The following is a 21158-nucleotide window of genomic DNA, read 5'->3' on the forward strand; positions in this document are numbered from 1 at the left end:
ACACCGTGCTTGTGATTACAAGTAAATGGTTTATTGCCCTGCTACTATTGTGTCTGGCATGTTCTCCACCCACACTGGGAGAACACCGCCCCCTTGTGTCAAAACAGGAAAGGTGCATGAAACTGAAACTGTTGAGATAACCATGGCACCAATGACAGCACATATTTCTATATGTACCACTAAATTTCCCCCCTGGAGCCTTTAAAAAAAAAAAAAAAAAAAAAAGTGCAAACAGACAACAAACTCGTTTTAAAAATACAAAACATGGACACTTGATGGCATTTGTATTTGTATTTTCAGTATAGTTTGTTTGGGACAAAATTTAGAAGAACTGGACACATATGTGCTAGTTTGCTTCTTTTAACCTGCGGTTGCAAACCACCTGCTTGCTACATTCAAATGCACTAGAAACATTAAAAACTGATAAATACATGAACCTCTCCTGTCCTTGTGCGCATTAGACACCTGGATGGACACCTGATCAAAATCTTAAAGAGGATTAGTGGTAAATAAGGTTGTGGCATCCTGGTAAGCATCAGACCTGAACTTTTCAACTGGGTTTCCTTAAAGAGAGACTCAAATGTGAGTTTGAAACTAACCGAACTGTCATCTAGGTAACTTTTTGAAATTTTGTGTTGAGGGGGAGATCGCTGTGTGTAAAATATGGGAGCATTTTATTCTTGATAACTACATGAATGTTGACAGTGGTAACGGTCATTACACAATAACTGTGATATTAAGGATCTCCAGTGTGCTTGTGACTGTATTCCAGTCGACCGTCTGGAGAGTTCTCTCCCTTCTCAGACAAAGAGCTGCTCGTCTTTCCCTGAGTAGCTGCGTCTCAGCTTCAGACCGGACAGGATCTTCTGGGCTGGTGCAGTCAGGTTGTGGTCAACAGGAAGTGTCTTTGGTGAGTGACACAGCGCCCGACTCTGTCCAGCACTCTGTCTGTTATTGGACATATTTGTGTTCAAATCGGCTTGACACCCAGCTGCCTCCCCCTGAGAGGACTCTGGTGTTGTACCAGATGATGTCACAGTTGCGGGTGACGTCAGTGTTGAGTTCAGTCCCAACATGTACTGCGCAACCTCGCGAGGGCTAAGTGGTGCAGCCACTTTAGTCTCTGCAGCAATGGTGGAGTGGGGTGGCTGGTGAGTGTTCTCACAGTGGATGTCTAAGTTTTGGGAAAGTCTCTGTGTCCCAGGCTCTGGAGAGGAGCTGCGGCTGCTGTCAGCACTCCCTGGACTGCCCCTCACTGGGGCCGCAGGCTGTCTGGCTGTACGACCTGGGTTGCAGAGCCGGGCTCCTGGGTTATGATGCCGGTGATACTTCACAGGTTGTCTGGTGAAGCGATAGTGTGGTTGGGTCCCCAAATCAGAGTCTGGTTCTCCCACTGGCTCATCCTGATGACCAGTCGATACCCCTCTTATAGCCAGGACTGGGGCAGAAGAGGGACAACAAGGGGGTAATTCATAAAAGTAGTGGAAATGCTACTGATTTCAATTTCCGCTGAAATTGTTTTCAGGTAGTTTAGGCAAACACAGAACCTAAACTCAACAAAAGTTAGCAGTACCTTGATTGAAAACTTACATTTAAACATTTACACAGAGTTTTTCTAGAGGGTCTACAGAGCAGACTGCACTGATTTGAAAGTCATTAACAGAGGTTTACAACTAATTCTATTATTCCACATTTGAGGTTGATATATTCATGCGTTTAGTTGTGTTTTGAAGCCTTGAAGATGCATGCTGTTTTAGCCGCAAAGAAGAGAACAGCTCAGAACTACAGCAAGAGTAAAGCAAGCGAAGGAGAGATGAAAGCCTCAGACCTGTTTTTAATAGAAATTTTGAAATGAGATAGAATAGAAATGTACTTAGAAAGACTCAAAAGTAACATCACGATCTCTAACAAAAGTGAAATTATCATATAATCAACCTTACAGTTAAAAGCAATCAAAATCAGTTGCCTAAGTCCTTTAACACAGCCCCAAACAACAGCTAAACAACCTGACTCATACTGTTTTACAGATGAATGCAACTCAATGGCATCAGCGAAAAAAGTGGAAGGAAGTCTTATTTCTAAAAATAACTCGAGGAAACATAAAGTAAAGTGACAGAAAAAATAGGAACTGCACCAGAACCTTGAACACCCTGCACCCACAGTATCTGGTGCCCAGGAAGATACCAAGTAACTGTAAACTAGAGCAAACCACCAGTCTGTGAGAAATACAGTAAACAACTTACGAGAGTAATACCTTCACAAACAGGATTCATTAAAACTCCTCCTCAAGATATCAAATCAAAACAACAATCTATAACTCACTATGTCTACAACCACAAATTCTAACATATATAAACAACCTAAGACATCAAAACCAAGCATTAAATATTATAATCATTTTAAATATATTATATAATATATATTTATATATTATATATGTATAATATCTTATCTGTTCTGGTTAGGAGTAACTGCTCTATCACTACATCCCTCCTACCTGCTCTTTCACTGGCTTCAGGGCTCAGCTGGTCCACTGCCTCATTGGATGAAGACTTGTCAGATATATAACCCTCGCTTGAATCTCTCTTGATTGTTCGACTCTGTTGGAACGACACAGATTGAGTGGTGGATTTACAGACCACATGTGGGAAAATGCCATGAATAGGGGGTCTGGCCATTTCATATCACTTACAAATGTAAACCTTATTTATGACATTTCTGACTGTCAGATTATGTAGTTCTAAGAATCAACTGCTTTTTCAACCCCCCGGCAGGACAGGATATTTTACTTTTGTGTCTCTGAGCCATCTGGTACAACCAGTGTGAACATGTTTTTTTGTTTATAAGCAGCAGTAGTGAAATGCCCACATAGTAAAGCTTGAAAGAAGGCCATGCAGGCCGGAGTCCATGCAGGCAGAGCAGTGGAAACACAGCAGCTGTCCAGCGTCTTAATCCTGACAGGACAACCTGAGGTTAAGATGCCAGGTGCTGAGGCTCTTAAAACAACAGGTAAATTCATCAGGAAAAGTAGCTCAAGCGTGAACTCTCTCTGCTACTGATCCATTTTAAACTCAAGTAGCAGTCAAATGAAGGATACTATACAAAGTCCTTAACTCAGCACTTACTTCTAGTGAGCGTGGCCGCTCTCTGGAGGAGTTTTCATGCTCTGGCCTTGCGTAAACATCACCATCCAAGGGACCGGAAGCTCTGGGAGGGGTTTCTGGAAGAGGTGCAGTGGGGACTGGGGGAGGGGGCGTACTGGGTCTTTGCTGAAGGCCAAAAACTGTGTCATGGTGTGTGATGAGGAACTCAACAAGTACAGCCTGGTAACTGGTCTCCAACAGGGCAATCATTGACATGTCCGTAGGCACAATAGGGCGCAGCAGTGTTGGCCCAAACACTATACCCAAATTGCTAGGGGACATCTTGTTCTCGTGGTTTTCTGAAACTCTGTGAAGACAAAGAGCAGACAAATACAAGGAAAGCTCAGGGAAGGTTTGATATTTAAGACAAATGGGGAATTCATGCTATGGTGGATTGAGTAAGTGTAATCTGCGTAACTGAAAGGTTTATGAGCCAGCTGCATGCTTACTTTTGCAGGTGAGACATCACATGCTGCAAAGTGCTGTAGCAATACGAAGGAAGTTTCTGTAGTAGCTTTTGGAGTTTGTGAATGATGTCCATTATCTCATTAGTGTCTGGTGTCAGCTCCCTTTCGCTCAGCAGCTGAATGGTCTTTCCCACAAACATGAAGTCATTGTACAGCTCAAAGGTTAGTAAGGGCTCTGGGAGCTGGAAGAGTACAGTGAAATTACTCGGTGACTTCAGAGAGAAATCATAACATGAACTCCACATATGATCAGGCTGTTTAATTCATTGAAATTTACATGGCATTGACTCCTGTACCTCCTTGAAGAAGTGCTTAAGGATTGAGGTGATGTCGTGTGGTGAGAGTTCAGAGAGGTCCACCTGCTCCTTTTGCATCTCAAAGGCCTGACAGAGCTTCTGGATGCGAGGCTTGGAGCCGCTCACACGATACACCCCCTCAGAGGAAAACAAAAGTAGAAAACGCTTATAAAACCACTGCTAACGCTTGACGACCTCTACATTTTGGTCACTGTGGAAAGGTCGAACAATACCTGGATTGAGAGGGCGCGACTCTCAATCTCAGATGTGCAGCGCAGGACCACAAAGGGAACCTCATCTGGACTGTCACGCGACAGCAGAGAGAGGTCAACCCCGAACACAGTCCCCTTCCTGTGCTCACACTCTAGTTGACACACCTCCATGCACTTCCTGTGCAAAGCTACCCCACACTGAAGGTGCAGCGAAGAGGACAGGAAACGTTACATTAACAACCTCACCCAAACCGTTCACACTGTGTGCATGTTAGTCCAAGCTGCTATTCTTCCCAAAATGCCCTGATTCTGTCTCTCTCAACCGTCTGGCCTCATACCTCCTCACATTCGACCCCGCTGACAACAATGTAGTTGTCACACTGCTTGCATTTGGCCATCTTGCTCTTCATCTTCCTGAGTCGGTGTGTAAGTGCAGCTCGTGAAAGCGTGCGCACTTTGACCGGCTGACCATCAGTGTACTCTGTAAGGAGAGGGAGAGGACTGAATCATGCAGTTGAATTCCCAAGCTGGGGTAGGTTAGGAACTCCTGAGAAGTATTCTGTTTATAGAGGCACAAAAACCGATAACTAACCTGGTTCTGGCGTCATATCCCGCTCGTCCAGGTCATCTGATGACACTGTCAAAGTGGATGCGGTTTTAGGCAGCCTCCTATTAATGTTGACTTCAATTTTGCATGTTTGTGAAGCAGAGACACAGTAGAAGGAGAATTAAACATGTTCATCTTTGCAAGGTTTACATTTGCATGTGAAAGAAAAGTTATGAGAACAAATGAAGGCTTTGTGCTATTACCAGGGCTGGACAGAGATTCAAAACTCCCTCCAATATTCTCATAATCATTGTATCCTATTTTCCCTAAAATAGACCAAAACAGATAGGAAAACACAAATTAAATTTGGGTGGAGAATTTGTCTGTTAATAGAATCATATATGCAAACATGAGGAGTCCTTACGGCCATCGCTGAGTCTTCTGTAAGGGCTGTCATCTGTCATAGGTGAAGAGTCCTGCACAGAGCTCAGAGTATTGCTGGGTTTTCGTTTGTTCCTTTAGAATAAAAAGGATGATGTAAAATGTGAGCAGTACATAAAATGTATCAAACAATTTTTTTTCTGCTTTTACCCAATTTGCATTGACTCAAAAATAAAACAAGCAAACAAGAACAGGGGAAAAAATGTGATGTACCCTTTGCCCTGAGGAACATACTCCTGAAAGGTGAAGGCTTCGAGGGGTTGCTTGGGGTGGTGCTTGCTGAGGATGTAGCGCAAATAGGGCTCGCCAGGTTCCAGGGACCTGCATGTTACCTCCAGGTTGTGGTAGCCGAGCGGAACAGGCTCTGTCTGCTGCCGCTGGTAGTAAAACATGTTGACTGTGGCCTGATGAGAGGAGACATGATGTGATTTTGCTGTTTTTAAAGCGGTGAAACATGGCAGATGTGGTGAAGGTTTACAAAAGTAAATCATTTCTTTTAATGCATTACATAAGCAAAGTTGCAAACCATAAAGAACTGCTTCATTAGATCATTATGTTCAAGCAAAGACATTTATTTGTGCAGAAGTGGAGATGAAGACATGGTTCACTATCTTCCAATCACATTTATGCATGAATGTGTCCTCTTATATACCAGTGGTTTAGGCATTGTAACTTCTCTTCTCAAACAGAGGGTAGCTGACTAGAACTCAATGTATGCTTGGTCGATGTTGCTATAAATGTTTGTATAGTTTCCCAAGTCAAATCAAATAAATGGCTGCTGCACTGAACGACCTGTTTAGAAGAATGGTGGCAGGAAGACAAATGTTTAGTTTACTTGATTTCATACCAACCTCCTTGAGCACAGTGTCTCCCTGACAGATGAGCTTGCGAGTGTGAGAAATAATTCTTTCTTTGACCTTCACTAAGTTATCTTGGTGTTCCTTGGCATCAAACACACACTGTTTGTACAGAAGCTCCGCCTCCATCACCTGGAGGAGACAGAGAGAAGACCAGAGAGCTGCTATACAATCCCAAATATGTATTACTTTTCTTAAATTGTGTTGTGAATCATCATAAACACATTATAAACAAATCTTTAATGTACAATATTTTTTCTCTACTGTACTGTAGTAGAACTGCATCTTTAAGTGTTAAAGTTATGGAGTGCATTAACAGGACATCCACCTTAGACTGGGCATCATCCTTAGACTTCCTCCTCTTATCCAGTGTTTTCATTCCTGCCGTGTCGTCCACAGCTTTAGCAGAGACAGCTTTCGCCTTTTCCAGCTCATCACAGCGTTGGAAGTACTGGTTCCGAGCCTTTTTAAAAGCTGTCACTGCTTCGTTCTGAAAACGCACAGAAGGAAAAAAATAAAGATTAATTTCACTGTGTGCACCATGTATAGTCTAATTTTATAGGTATCAACAAAGTCATAACAGTACAAAGGCTGGTGTTTTGCTGTAGATCCTTGTTCAGACGTCCAGTCAGTTGGAATGTCTTAAAATTGAGAAAATTAGTTTTGACAGTGCAATAAACTGAGCTCAACTTGAGTCACAAACTGGATTCTGAATTCACTTACCATCTTCCTTTGTTCTCTTGCCCATTGCTCCTTAAACTCTCGGCGCCACTTGTCAATCTCATTCCTCTTGGCAGCCAAGGCCTTTGGGACAGAGATACCAGATTAAAGACAAAGTCCTAGCAACACACCTGCCTCTAAATAACAGGGAAGATTTTCTAAACCTCAAACTTTTTGTACGTGTGTATAGATTTCTATACTTGGTAACAGCGGTTGTGCAGAAGTTCAGAAGTCTTCCTGGAGGACACACTGTTCTTGATGTCCTGCTCTAGTGCCATGGTGTAGATGTACTGTAGAGGCATCATTTCCTACACAGGGAAGAACAACTTTAGACAGCTAAAATAGTAAATACAGCTGAGAGAGAAAAAAAAATGTTACAAACATGTTTAATATGTTACAAATACGACAACATCCTCTTTGGTACACATCCAACAAACAAAGCTGTACCTGCTGTGCCACGTTGGCTTTTGCTCCTTCAGCTGTCTTCATTACATTTTTTGAAAATTCTTGTTCTGTCAACAAAAAAGCCTTATTGAGTTTTTCTTCAGCTTAAATTCCTGTACATCAAGACAAGACAAACACAATTGGATTGTAGACTGACTGAAACCACAATATTGATTATTGCTATTAGTATGTAGCCTCAGTACGATGCTTGGAGCTCCATTTTTGATCAACTTGGTGATATCACCCAACATCTGCTCCCCTTCAGAAAACCCTGACATTTACTGAAAAGCTCATCAAACCTCCTGGAGGTCAAGCAGGACTCGAGGGTGGATCTGATCTTTGATCTGCATGTTGTGTTAGCTGTTGGTATTAGCAAGAACTACAACAGGAAAAGCACTCAGACCCATTTGTTTTCAACGTTTATGTGTGAAACTGGGAAATGATCTGTGGATCGTCTAGCTGCGCCTCACTTCTCTTTTTAATCATAGACACTGTAATGTTGCTATTAGGTATCTCACATTGTTGCTCTACTATGTGTAATCTGCACTAATTTTGGACTGGGCTCCACCCAGCATTGCTCAGCCGTTGCAGTTGTTTAACACTGCTCTTTACTCTCCTCTATATTTTGATTACTGCCTACAGACTTGCGTGCTTGGAATCCCAGTCTGGACACTGGGCACCAATGCAGGCTGATACCATGGTAATCACTGTCTATACACTCCAAAAGCACCCCATCTCCTTTATTATCCTCCTCTAGCCAGCTAATCTGCCCTTTAATCCTTTCTCTCTCTCTCTCTCTCTCTCTCTCTCTTTCTCTCTGTCTCTCTCTCTCTCTCTCTCTTTCTCTCTCTCTCTCTCTTTGTGTGTGTGTGTGTGTGTGTGTGGCTCACTGGGGTGAAATAATACAGATAGACCTAAATCAGGCCCGAACCATTGTATCTTTATTGAAGGCCACAGACATGGTATGACAGTAATCTGCATACTGTGCTATATTTACTTTACTCAGCTGCATGTGCACTTACCCAAGCTGATTCTCTTCTCCATCCAGGCAAGTAGGTCTTTGGCATAGCGGCACCACATCTTGGCATACTGCAGCGCCGTCTCCACCCCATCCTCGCAGCGACAGAGGGCCAGGTCTGCTTCCTGGGCTGAGAGGGAGTACATCAGCATCACTACAGGCTCCACACACTTGGAGCTGTAACCAGGGATCACACAGTGTCGACTGGACTATTCTCCACAGCTCGTTCGCTCCTTGAGGACTCAAACAGCCCTCAGCCTCAAAGAAGCATCTATCTACTGTAGAGTGACAACCACAAGCTCCTGGACTTTTTCAGGCAAGATAAATATAATCAAAAGTCACTTAAAAAAAAAGGTTTACACAAACCCAAAACAGGATATAATGACTGCATATGGCACATCATAGCTGCTCCTCAGAATAAAGGTCCTGTGGTTTCCAGTTGGTTTCAGCACCATGTACCTATTTCTTGCATGTAAAAACACCACTGTTGGTGGTTGGCAAAAGTCCCCTATTATCAGTCTGGCAGTTGACACAAATGGGGATGTGATCTGATATAGGAGGGTTTCAACCAAAGACAAACAGCTTTAGCTAAATAACTTCCCTCCTGACCCCTCTTCCTCTCTGTCCCTGGCCCCTCCCTCTCACACCTGTTCACTTCTAGTCATCTACAAAGAGACAAGCCGGGTAACAAACACCACTCAGTGCCAGTGTGCAGTATCAGAGACCACAATGTCACAGCTGAGGTCAGGCACACAGGGTGTTGATATGACAACCACTCTGGTTCTTCCTCTGTGACTCACACCAACACAGGGCGGATGATGTTTGAGTGACAATCATGTGTTCTCTCAAACACACCCCACACCACTTTCTCTATTCCTCTTTATCGCTGCATTCTGCTTCCAGCTTTTGCAAATAAATGCCAGTTAAAATCTATTTAAACACATCTTGATTTTCTTCTGTCGCCAAAGGTTAGTGCACAGATGCACTTCAAGAACTTTCACTTCTTCTGACGGACCACAGTGCAGTTCCAAGGATTCAGCTACGTTTTTCACTTGACTTCTCTCTCAAGTTCCTCATTCAGACATGCAGATTTTATTTTGGGCTGTTCGTTTTACATTGATGCCAAATCCAGTTAGAGTGGTATAAAAATCCAAACAGGGTGATATTTTCTTCTCCGTCTTCAAACAAAATCCACAAGAAAAAACAGGCAATTCCAGAAGAATGATGGATTTGTGGCCAAACTGCGTGCCAAGGTTGACATTGCTTAGCCTTTCCTCTCTATGCTGCTTTAGGGAGACCTCTGAGCATTTTTAGCTGTCAGCCTCCAAGCAGAATTTGTGCTGCCGCATGGCTATGGCTTCCAGCACTTGGATTGGGGATTATCCCAGTCAGGTCCAGATTGCGGAGTGACAGGCTTTAGAAGAGCATCGAGTGAGGTTTACCTCCTGGTGCGTGACCGAGCAGCGGGGTAAGGGGGTTGGCATCCAACCCCAATCAATGAGAGCACATGAAACCAGAATGCCAAGGAGCACGTCCTACCAATTTTCAATCAGTTGAATAACATGAAATGTACACATACAGGAAAAAAAAAATCTTGTCTCTTTGCAGAGTATAGAGTAGAATTACAATAAATTATATATATAGCTTTAGTGATCACTTGCAGCCAAAGACCCATTTGCAGTCTGACATGAAAAAGGTTTCTGTGCTGCAAGAATCACTCAGCAATTAGCTAGCTAGCTGTTTCTACTCTTTTAATTCCACTGTCGTCTTAAAATCTCTCCCAGTAATTCCCAATCTCTGTGTGCTGGGACCTGTTGGAGGTTGGAGTCCTATGGGTGAAACTAATCTTTTTCTCCATCTCCTCTACATTTATTGCCTTAGCTTGTGTAATAAAGACACCCACTCTTTCATCAGACCCCTCTGTCTGCCCCTTGTGTCTAAGGTTAAAAAAAAAAAAAAAAACTGAGAGCAGCTGTCTCCTGCTTTAATCCTGTCCCTTTATCCTAATCTTATTACAGCAGAGCAATTACAACTCACTGCTAATTGTAAGAAAACAAGTTGAGATTGAGAAGATATTCTATTAAGTGTCACAGACTGACACCAGCTCCTGCACATCATCGCAAAGGATCTGCTGGGATGTCAGATGTCACTCACAGCATGGTCTACAGTATGTTAATGTAAGCAGGTGATTAAACCCCTACAACAAGTCTAACTCAACTCAACTGGACCTATACTGACACACACAGTAGAGCCTGCCTGCACCTACACACCCCCTTCTTATACACACAAATCATACCTGATGAGTTTCCATCTGCTTCAATGACTTCAGAGTGTATATGTGGACCAAATGCATCTTCACTCTATTGGAAAAAAACAAAACAAAACAGACGGTTAGTGTAAAAAGCATCACTGATCCTCTCAAAACGCGCCAAATGTCAACACTGTTTCTAGTGTCTGTGGGATATGAGTGATTTCAGCAATATAACCTGAGATAAAGTGACATCAGCAACAACAACAACATAAGTATTTCTTCTGCTGATTTTAAAAAGGAGGTATCGATCCCTTACAGACACATTGTGTTGGTCGAGGAGTTCTCCACTTTCTGCAGGGATGGACTCTGCGATGGACTGCGTGTCAATGTCGGCCAGCAGATCCTCCCCTGCACTGAGCACAGGAAGAATGCATTGGGAGAGAAACATACTCAGTCAAACGGCAATACAACAGTAAAAACAATACAAACACTCCATTTACCTGCAGATGTGTTTCCATGTGCCAGACAGATGTAAGTAACACACTATCTGCACTTGTTGTTGGGCTGATCAGTTTCACTCAGAAATTCCTTAAGTATGTTTTAGGGTCTAGTACATTTGTTGATATGGGTTTGCCAGTTTACTTTACTGCACCTCTACTTTGCAATATTCCCACAATCACACAAAGTGAGCAGTTCCCAGTGACACAACAGTGCTGAAAAGGACACTGATTAAACTTTTTTTTTTTCATTGAAATAATCTGTATTGAGAGATCAAGCATAGCTAGCTGGGTTCAGAAGATGGATTATGCCTTTGAGTTGACACATATGTCGGAACACTTTCATCCTGTATGGTTTCCTATGACCTGAAAAGCTTACACCATATTTGAGTGACACCTTACTAACCACTGTGTTTTTCCGCTACAGTATTCAGATCAAAATGAACAAGCAAAGTGGTGCAGGAGACAAGACAAACACGTGGTAGTCCTATTATGTAAGTGTATAATACTTACGAAGAGATTAAAGATAAATCAAGATTATCAAAATCTCTGAAGATCTCACTGTATCGCTTTGTTTCAGATTTAGTATGCACCTTCTTCACATCTGAAAGGAGAAATGGGAAAGCTAAGATACATAAAATAATAAAATGGTGATTGTAGATTTGAGATCATGAAATGTGATGCTCGCCACCAAACACAGACCACACAGACATGCTGACACTAAGTGTATAAATATTTAAGGCCAAGAGATGTTGTGAAGAAACGTGCAGGAGGATTATGCTCTCCATATTCGAGCCGATTGCAGATCACTTTATACAATCTCCAAATATGGTTTCCTTTCATTTTATAAAGCCACAAAACAAAGAAAAAAGGTTGGAATGGCGAATAAGCCATGCACCTCTGACCTGCTTTTTAGTCATCACATGTTGGTGATGTGACTATTGAAGCTTACAGTATTTTCCACGGCACTACTTCTTAGCTGCTCAACAAAAATGCCTACTAATGCACTGAAAGAGAGAAACATCAGACTAAAGTTTTTGCCCTGAAGTCATACCTAACAGCATTTCCTTTAAATTTCTGAGAAAAAAAGTTCTTTCACTGACTGTGAACTAAACTATAATGAGGAACAATGTGGTGCACTTTGATAAAAAAAAACAACCTTAACCTACTCTACGTAAACTATTTAACTGGTTTTTCACCTTGGGGCATACCAAAAGGTTAAAACCTGGTGATTTACAACAGATGCAAAAAAAAAAAAAAAAAGAGAGAAAAAGCAATCTCTTAGAGATGTCTCCATTTTGGTTAACCACATCCTGCTTGCAATTCGTGTCACGTCCCATAATGAACATAAAGTCCTTGTTTTTCACACCAGCAGTGTTTCAGTGCAACAATGAGAAGTCAAGTAAGATGTTTGCAATACTAGAACACAAAGTTTTCCCAAATTACACATAATCAGAGACAAGCCCTTGACTGTTTTTGTTTGTTTTATAACTGCAGTATTTTTAATGACTGCAAACAATTTTACATTCATGAATTCAAATCACATTGTGGCATCTTCCCGCATAGGAACTTACAAGCATAATGCAAAAATTTCCATCACACCAATCTCAGTGATATCTTAAGTTAATATTCTATTTTTTGCTTTACGCAAAGATTAAAGACATGCATATCCTGTTAAATAAAACCACAAATAAGAAATAAGAGTTCAGGAAGTTCACCGGTCCTCATTTGACTATGAGGATGCGAACAGCACCACAAACCTCCTGTAAGACACATTAACAAAGAATATCCGGGCACATTGTGAATACAATACATTGCATGCGCCGACATGCAATACCCATGTTATAATGGCACTACAGTGATCAGCACACATCAAGAGACTATTCATCCGTGTAAAAATAATCTTAACATGTGAGGATATGTATATCTCAATGGCATTGTCTCAAAGGGTTTTGAAAACAAACCGACCAACATTATTTCAGTGCATAAAGGCATGATGGGCAACAGATTGCGTAAATGAAGTGAGAGACAACACTTCCTCAAAAATTACCTCAAAACACCACATTCTTTGTGCTCACCTGTGGCTTCAGAGGGACCCTGGCTTGGAACTTGATCTTCTTCCATTTCTGCACTAAGCAAGACCCTACCAACATCACTCACACATCATCTACCCTTAAGGTCACACCACACTACACAATAAGAAACAGTACAGTTGAGGCGGCAGGAAATCTCCACTGCAGCGTGTGCATGCACTGACACACTTATGGTAAAGGACTAGCATGCAGCTCTGAGCTCGCTGCCGTTTTGGGCTCGCAAAATGATCTTCCTCTGTTAGAGTGGAGGTTGGCCAACATTTTCACCATCACAGGAAGAGGAAGTGTATCTCTCTGTCACTGCAGGCCCCACCTACACTCTCACATGAAACACAGTCAGAAGGTGCCAGTGAGAGTTTAGATTTCTGATCTTGTCGTGGCTAACGTCAAAGTGCAAACAGTTTGCACAATATGTATTTTGACAGACTGCAGATATTGGCAGGTGCTGATGTAACACTTCTGTTACTTAACATCAGAATACAACATTTTGCAAACTCTTTACTAATTCTCATTGTCCCACATGCTTAATGTTTGCAACCCCCATTTGGCTTAATTTGAACATAAGAGCCCAAGACCCTTTTGATTGTGTCAAAAAGCTCCATCAGACAGAATGGAAAGAGTCCTGGACCCCACTTAAGGTACAGCTGAGAATGAATTGTTATAGCATAGTTGTTTAAGCTGGGAACACATCAGCCTACATAGCACAAAATGTCCTCCAACTGGTTTTATTTAACAGCTTGGCTTTTAACAGCGGAAGAAAGCGTCAGTAAAACAGATGACACATTGAGGATTAATCAGATAAAACACATGAGAACAAGCTAAGTGCTACCTGCTTGTCAGTGGCTAGTGTACCAGTGTGTTTCTCAGTGACAGTAATCAGTGAGTTATGAACGCAGTTAATGGTTCACCACAGTTTTCTGAGATGCGTTCTCGATACTATACAGTTACTGTAACAGAGGCGTCCCACTCAAAATACTAAACCTATCTAACAATAAAACATCAAAGCAAAAATGTTAACACCACGGTAATATGCATCCCATAACAGTAATAACATTCAAATTCAACTTTTTTTCTTTTAAAAATAAAACATTTTATTTTTTGTTGGCACCGTGCACCACTAACATTTCTGTGCAAAATCAGTGGGTGAACATCTCCCATCAGTACCTTACAGAAATCAGCTTCTTTGGAGATCTAGTGTAGCCATGTAATACAGAAACCACGTCAGAATAAATATGCAAAAGCAAGACGATCCAAATTTTACACATTTTCTTTTGTTTCATCAAGCCTTGATCGCACAAAATGCTAAAAGTTAGATTTAGATGTGAGTTTGGATGTGGTTGGGCGGGTTCTTTCTGAGGGAACTTAAAGGGCATCTATAACCACGTCCCTCCCAAACCATTAAGTTTGAGGTGTGTACCGTGGTTTGTCTTGCTTATAACCATGTCAGCAGCCGGTTGGTGGCTTTAATCTGGAAACAATTCAGACCTAAGTGGTGACAAGGGACACAGGAATAACAAGTGGTGTTGGCATATACTTTACAGCAGTTCTTTAAATCTATGATTCTGTGTTGACAGCAACCGTCGCTTGTGTGTTTTTGTTGTGTGTCAGTAAAGATCTGCTGCAAGCATCTAAAGTGTTGGCTATCATGATTATTCAAAACACAGCAATATGAAATGTGTAAAGAGAAAATACTAAAGATCAAAACAAAAGACATGCACATATTTCTCCTCTTGGGCCTTTGACAGCAGTGACCAATGAATTTAGAGTGATAAAAGTTGATTGAAGACATGAATGCTTCTGTGAAATCTTGATGTTTGCCAGTGACACACCGTTTGGTTAATGTCTAATTAATCTGTAGTGTTGAGACATTTATTCAAAAAAACATTTCACAGTGTACTGTCAAATTAGGACGAAGTTAATTGCCCAAATGACTGAAATGTAACAGTCCAATTGCATTATTTTCTAAATAGGTTCATTTCTGTATGACAGACAGAAGCTGGGTACTGCAAATGCCATTCCAAATGGCAAGTCTAGTGCCTTTATAAAGTAAAAACCACAAACCAAGACACAACTGATCCCTTTTTCACTTGTCACATCTGGATAAATTAAACCTTTCTACAAACTCTGATGTCACATCCCTGCTGTGATGCAAAATCAAAAGTATCAAAGATGAAACATGATTAAAAAACTAAGGCAGCTTGCCCTATGCACCTCTGAAGTTTTTCAAGGCTCTCATTCAGTTCCTCTCATAGCTCGTCCCGTGCTGTACTGTCCAAAGGGGACTGGAGCACGTCTGAGTTCTGGGCCTCAGTGCTGATCTCAGCCTGCTCCCGAGTTTTTCCTGAGCGTGCTCTGTCCCAGTCTGTACGGACCTTGTCATTATCCCACACTGTGGAGGTCTCAGTGTCGCTGATGTAGCCTGGGTCGCCCGTGTAGTGTGTTGGGTACACTAGGAGAGGCTCCGCGGAAAATGCCTTCAGGTCCCTGGTTTCAAACTGTTCCATATAATCAGACCTGTGGAGGAGAAAATAGTGGGGAGGGGTTGGGTCAAAACTCCAGCAACACTTGCAGTATACAGAAGAAATGTATTAGACCAGAGGAGAAGTTAGTGTCAAGCAAAAAATGCAAATCTCCTCAGCAGAAGTTTGTATCATGTGCGTGTAATTGTGCAAGGTAGGGTACAAACACTTACACAGGGTGTTTATTGTACATGATAGGAAGAAACTCGTCCACTGGCAAAATCCTCTTTAGTGGTTCTGCTTTCAGAAGTTTCTCAGCACCTTGTAATGATATCATATAACCCAGTGTCCAATATGAATAGTCCGCTTCCACTAAGTTGTGTATATTAGGCACTGCTTTCTCTGGGCGATCTATTTGCATTCTCTTCCGACCGATATAACTATAAGAAAAGAAACAGAAAGGATAAGCAACAGCAAACTTGGGGGAAATCACAATCATTGTGAAGGAAGTAAAAACTCACATGAGATCCCAGTCCAGTCCTTCCTCCTCCACCTCACTCATCAAGTTCATCAAGCGACGTTTGAAGAAGACCTCGAAACGCAGGTCGTCTTCAATCACCAATGAGGTGTGCAGGCGTCGCTCCACAATCTAAGGTCAGACACAGTTTTGTCAGTGAATCACCCATCTGTCTGGTTCGCAAATGTTCGAATGTGTGGCTTCTGACGTTCACCTCTTTCCAGATTTTATGGTGGGAAAGGAAGCATCCCAGCTCTCCTTTTGTCAGTGGGCGCCCGTGATAGGGGTCACTGTATCCAGGGAGCATATGGATCCCCATAGTATGAATTTCACTGATATTCATCGCTCTGAAATATGAGAGAGAAAAACAAATGACACAAAGTGGGAAATGATGATGGGTGATTGCCAAGAGCTGAATAAGTGTTAAGCACACATTAAACAGAGTGAACTTACTTTCCATCTACAGCTGCAATGACCTTACAGGCAATCCTCTGCTCGTACAATGCCCTCAGCATACGGTCTCGGCGGTCAGTCCGCCTCTGCAGGTTTATCATGAACACCTACACACGGAGCAACAGCAGAACCAGTCGGTGACATTACAGGTTTCTAACAGCAGGGGGAAGCATTCAGCACGGAAGTAGATAGGGAGCCATTTTTGCAGATTCCATCTTCACATCACTCTTTACTCACCTCATCAAAGCCCAGTTTGTCAGGGCGTTTTCTAGGAACACGTATGTATTTGGAAGGCATCACTGGGGAATTTCGCACTACACAGTGAGGGGGAAGATGGATGCAGAAATGGTATAAATGATACATAGAAACCTAGGCTGAAAGTTATCATTAGATTAAGCAGCAGAAAGTAGAATATAGATTTAAAGGCGGTGGGAAAAAAATGCAGTTGGATCAGAAGTAAAGCCATCAGTTTGAATGCAAGCTACTCACCATTAACCTCCAGCAGGGAGTGCAAGAAGCTGTCAGCTTCGTCTTCCAAAGTATTATGGGATCGAAGGGGCACAGGGAAGTTACCATAGGTCTCTTTGTTACATACAAACATTTGCACATCTGTAAAGAGTAGCAGATGGAAATGTTTCCTCAATCGTTTTGGTGTAAAAGGTCAAAGACAGATGAGTAACATCTTTAGATTTAAGCACTGAACGGTACAATACCTGCCATCCGAGCAGAGAATGCAAACACAATGATATCATCAAAAGCCCAGGTGTAGTCCGGGTGCGGTGGGTGAAAGGCCAGCTGCCTGGATGCCTCTTTCCTGAGGTCTATCAGGAAGGTGGAGTGGACCATGGGTACGGCAAAGCAGCCCTTACGCACCTGCTTCCTCATGGGTATGTAGGCAGGGGTGCGCTTATAGTAACCCTGAAGAAGCCGAGTTGATTAACAGTTGAGTTCAAAGGGGATTCGAGAGCATTCATTAAAGCAGCCGAGCTCTTTGAAAACAAGTGACATTAACCATCAGATGCACTCTATCATCACCAAAGTACCTGTGAGGTCATCCCACACCAGAAGTTTGAATAGGCTGCACGGGAATCAAGCATTGGCGCGATGATGGTCTTATTCTCTTTCATGAGATTCCAGAGCACATTGGGGTTGGTGAGGAGGTTATCGCAGTCCACCAACTACACAAGGAAAAGAAGGTAAACAGTGCACGTGTGGCATGTGACTTTAAACTGACTCAGACATCTTGTTGCACAGGTTCTGAAGTTTAGATTGGGTGCAAAAATTGAGATGGAAAAAAAAAAAAGATGAAAAAGGAAGAAGGCTACAAAATGATTGCAATTCTGGATGTACGTCGCTTCAAAATTATACCCCACTGAAGCTAGACAAAGTGGGCTGGGCTGGGGAATACAAATAGAAATGGAAACAGAGCTGCATTTCAAAATACAGTTCATGTTAAGTCAAGCTGTGCCTCAGTGTATGGATCCAGCTAAACTTTAACCAAAAGAGTCAGAATAATGTAAGAGGTTAAATTTTCAACACCATTCCTGGTGCTTAAATTGCAATTGTGATTGTGCCTTAAACTTAACTCTGTACTTATCCTCCTGCTGCTACTGAACAGTAAAGATAGTCTGGGTAGAAGCATGGGTTCAGTTCTCAAAATAGAAAAGTTTTTACTGTGCCTTTTGTGCCTGTAAAGAGCAGTTTTGTTGACTTACCATAAAGTAGTCCGCCCACATCTCACGAGCTGCCTCCAGCGCTACTTGCCGAAGCTTCATAACATGCTCATAACGGAGGTCTGTCCAGTGCTTCGGACCATCTTCATCAGCGTAACGTCTGCAAGAGACAAACGCATACTTTGACTGATTCTATTGGCTCTGGGAATCTTTTCGGCAACACAATCCTCCACCAGAAAATTACCGACCTGGGTTCCTCTTTTGGCCTCCACTCAACATAATGGTAAAGGTTCTGCACCTGGACAAGCCAGTCACGCAGAATGGCTGTGGTGTTGTCCTCATTATGATCAGTGGCTACCCTGTCAACACACAACAAATGCAAAGGATTAGAATGAAGTGCACGCAGCATCACAGGGAGTGAACATAATCAACCGCTGAGGCCAAGAAAAGTAAAACTGTGACAATGACTGAATGTAGCACTAGTGCTACACTGGATTCAAGCTGAGACAAAGAGCTGATAGACGATACCAAGACTCAAATGACAATAGTCTTCTGTTCACTTTATGTGAGCTCATTGTCTGCAGCTATGGGAACTGACACAAGTGATAATGATACAAACATCACAACAGAAAAAGACTGAACCCTACTTGGTGTTATTTTAGTGTAGATGATCACATTTGAAGGAATTTTACATAAAGGAAATAATACCGTAAACAGAATTACAGAAGTAAAACTTTTGTCTGCAGTAGATTAGAACAAAAGGAAATTATTTGAACTGGCTGAAGCCATGCGCGAGCCACATGAATCCAAGTCTGACACTTTGCATGTGTGATTTAATTCTGCAGAAGAACAAAATCAGGTCACATGTTAAACTGATATCATTCCGTCTGCCTGAATCCCTCTACCAGGAGAGAGTGAAATCACGCCGCAACACAACATCCATAGCACTTCTTCCTTTAGCCACGAAGTGACCATTCTGGCCGTGTGGATGACAGCCAGGGTGGACGCTCTTGAAAGGTTTCACATGGATGTGTGAGAACACTGCAGCTCCTTGCTAAACAATTTCTCCCCTCACTCCTGCTGTCCATCCGTCTAAATCCTCAAACTGTGAATTACACTAACTCTTCCGCCTCATGCTCAGCTCAAATAAATGTTTGGTAAAAGCACAGTTTTAAAACCATGAACCCCTGCTGCTCTAAACATACATCTACAATTGGTGTTTCGCTTAAATCTGGTCTATCATTGCTCTGGTGAAGCAGAGAAGCAGGGCCAACTGCAGCCAAAGCAGCTAAAGCCTTAAATGACTAGTCTAGCGGATTCTGATTCTGAGGCTCTGGCATGCTTACAAGCAGCTGCAAAAGGCTTCAGCAAAAAGAATACAACAACATGTAGTGTTTACAAGATCACACGGCTCTTTGCATTTTCCAGCTGCAGCTTAATGGTCTTGCATAACACAACTGCCCTTAACTCAAACATCTTTGCACCAGTGTTTTTAACCATCAAACAAACAAACAAAAAAAAAGGATAAACTATAACACTATATAAAGTCTCTTAATAGAGTGAAACTTGTTCACCAAGCTGCTGAGTGAAAAGCACACCTCTTTCAGCCCTCCAGGTAGTCATGGAAACTGCATAGAGCTCAGAGGGTATAAGCACGGGTGGGCTGCTGGAGCATGTTGTTTAGTTATTATGTGAGCAACACCTCCCTTTCACTTCCCTCAGCATCTGTGTAAGCATGCTAGACAGATGTTTACACTGTCCAAAACATCAATTTGCACAACCACTAGATAATTGCCTTGGACAGTTAAGTTTGTCACAAATGACAGAGACAGCGTGCAGTCGTGTTAGATCTGGAAAATTGCATAGGGTCACATGTTTAGTGAGCCATAACGCTGCATGAACTAACCAGGATTTAGATTCCATATCCATTCAGCATGATTTTAGAGGGTTTACTCAAGGTTGCCCCGTTCAATAAATGTCCTTAGGAGTGGTCAAAACAGAATCTCTCCAACATGGGAGTCAATCACATGAGCCTAGCTGGTAGTGAAGGAGGTGATATGGGCTGGAGGAGAAGACTGGAGGCGGCCTGCAGATGTGTGTGTGTGTGTGTGTGTATCAATGGACAGAGCAGAAACAAAATGTGTCTTTGTCAGGATTTATATGTTAAACCATAGAGCTCCCCCTGTGGCCAGATGAGTCCCGTCCCCTCCACGTATACAGATCAATGCATGGCCCCTCTGATGAGCTGCACTGTCCAGATGTGCTCACCTCTGGCCACCAGACATCGGCTTCCTAAGGCTGCTGCACCGGCAGGGTTGATTCTTTTCTTCTTTTCCTGCTTCTTGTTGAAATTTTTTTTTAAAAACCCGGGATCTTCTCTGCGCAACACAACTTGCCTGCATCGTTACAATTATTAATCCGTCACTCTCCACGGGTCCACCCCCTTTTTTTTTTGTTTTTTTAAGCTTCCCCTCAACTTTTCCGTGGATCAGCAGTACAGTTTTGTGTAACGCTTATTTGTTTTCACGGACAAACCTTAGGCAAGACAAACCTTGGCAAGTAAGTAAGTTTATTCCTCACTAGCTTCTGAGAGAAAAGTAACGTTTCCTCGTAGAAACTTACCACAGAGCCATACGGTCCTTGGGATAGTTGAGGCGCTCAATGGTGCCGAGAAAATAGGGCAAAGAGTGCTCGGAGTTTCTGCAGATCAGGGCGACGAGGACCCGAGGAGCGAGGAGCGGAGACTCGGGGCTCCAGCGTTCCTCCGCAAAATACCCCCGGGCAGGGCTGCAGCAGCACAGCAGGGAGAGCAGCAGCACGGCGGGGAGGCAGGCGAAGTTCACACGGGGCATTGCGACAATAAATTAGGGATTATCCAAAAAAAAAAAAAAAAAAAAAAAAAAAAAAAAAAAAAAAACAACACACACACACACAGAGCCGAATTTCAGGTGGGTTATTTCTCGTGATGAGACACTATTGAGAAGTCGCCCCTTTACTTTTCGCGGTCATGACAGGAAAGCAGAGTCTGTGCAGCAGCTCCTGATGTGACACCACTGCGAAGTCGAGCTTT

At 42.5% G+C, this 21158-nt stretch overlaps 2 protein-coding genes across 2 annotated transcripts; both read right to left on the reverse strand.

The window, feature by feature from the left end:
- Positions 1 to 9: 9 nt before the first annotated feature.
- On the reverse strand, positions 10 to 13218 carry gmip (GEM interacting protein). Its single transcript, XM_071472358.1, has 21 exons — positions 12972 to 13218; positions 11407 to 11497; positions 10713 to 10809; positions 10442 to 10505; positions 8150 to 8275; positions 7131 to 7195; positions 6884 to 6991; positions 6687 to 6767; positions 6292 to 6453; positions 5958 to 6095; positions 5320 to 5510; positions 5090 to 5181; positions 4929 to 4991; positions 4711 to 4800; positions 4457 to 4599; positions 4140 to 4316; positions 3907 to 4044; positions 3593 to 3792; positions 3126 to 3450; positions 2498 to 2600; positions 10 to 1438 (listed from the first exon to the last, which is right to left on the reverse strand). The coding sequence occupies exons 1-21, from the start codon at positions 13015 to 13017 to the stop codon at positions 801 to 803; spliced, it is 3138 nt and encodes a 1045-aa protein (XP_071328459.1). The 5' UTR covers positions 13018 to 13218; the 3' UTR covers positions 10 to 800.
- Positions 13219 to 14051: 833 nt separating this feature from the next.
- colgalt1a (collagen beta(1-O)galactosyltransferase 1a) lies at positions 14052 to 21145 on the reverse strand. The gene is made up of 12 exons (XM_071472397.1): positions 20711 to 21145; positions 18337 to 18447; positions 18131 to 18248; positions 17459 to 17593; positions 17129 to 17333; positions 16905 to 17024; positions 16653 to 16729; positions 16416 to 16522; positions 16177 to 16309; positions 15967 to 16094; positions 15679 to 15885; positions 14052 to 15500 (listed from the first exon to the last, which is right to left on the reverse strand). Exons 1-12 carry the CDS (start codon positions 20938 to 20940, stop codon positions 15233 to 15235), a joined length of 1839 nt encoding a protein of 612 aa, XP_071328498.1. The 5' UTR covers positions 20941 to 21145; the 3' UTR covers positions 14052 to 15232.
- Positions 21146 to 21158: the final 13 nt, after the last annotated feature.

The sequence above is a fragment of the Trachinotus anak genome, unplaced genomic scaffold, assembly GCF_046630095.1.
Source record: "Trachinotus anak isolate AG129_WGS33_773 ecotype Australia unplaced genomic scaffold, CSIRO_AGI_Tana_v1 ptg000003l, whole genome shotgun sequence".
NCBI classification, from domain to species: domain Eukaryota; kingdom Metazoa; phylum Chordata; class Actinopteri; order Carangiformes; family Carangidae; genus Trachinotus; species Trachinotus anak.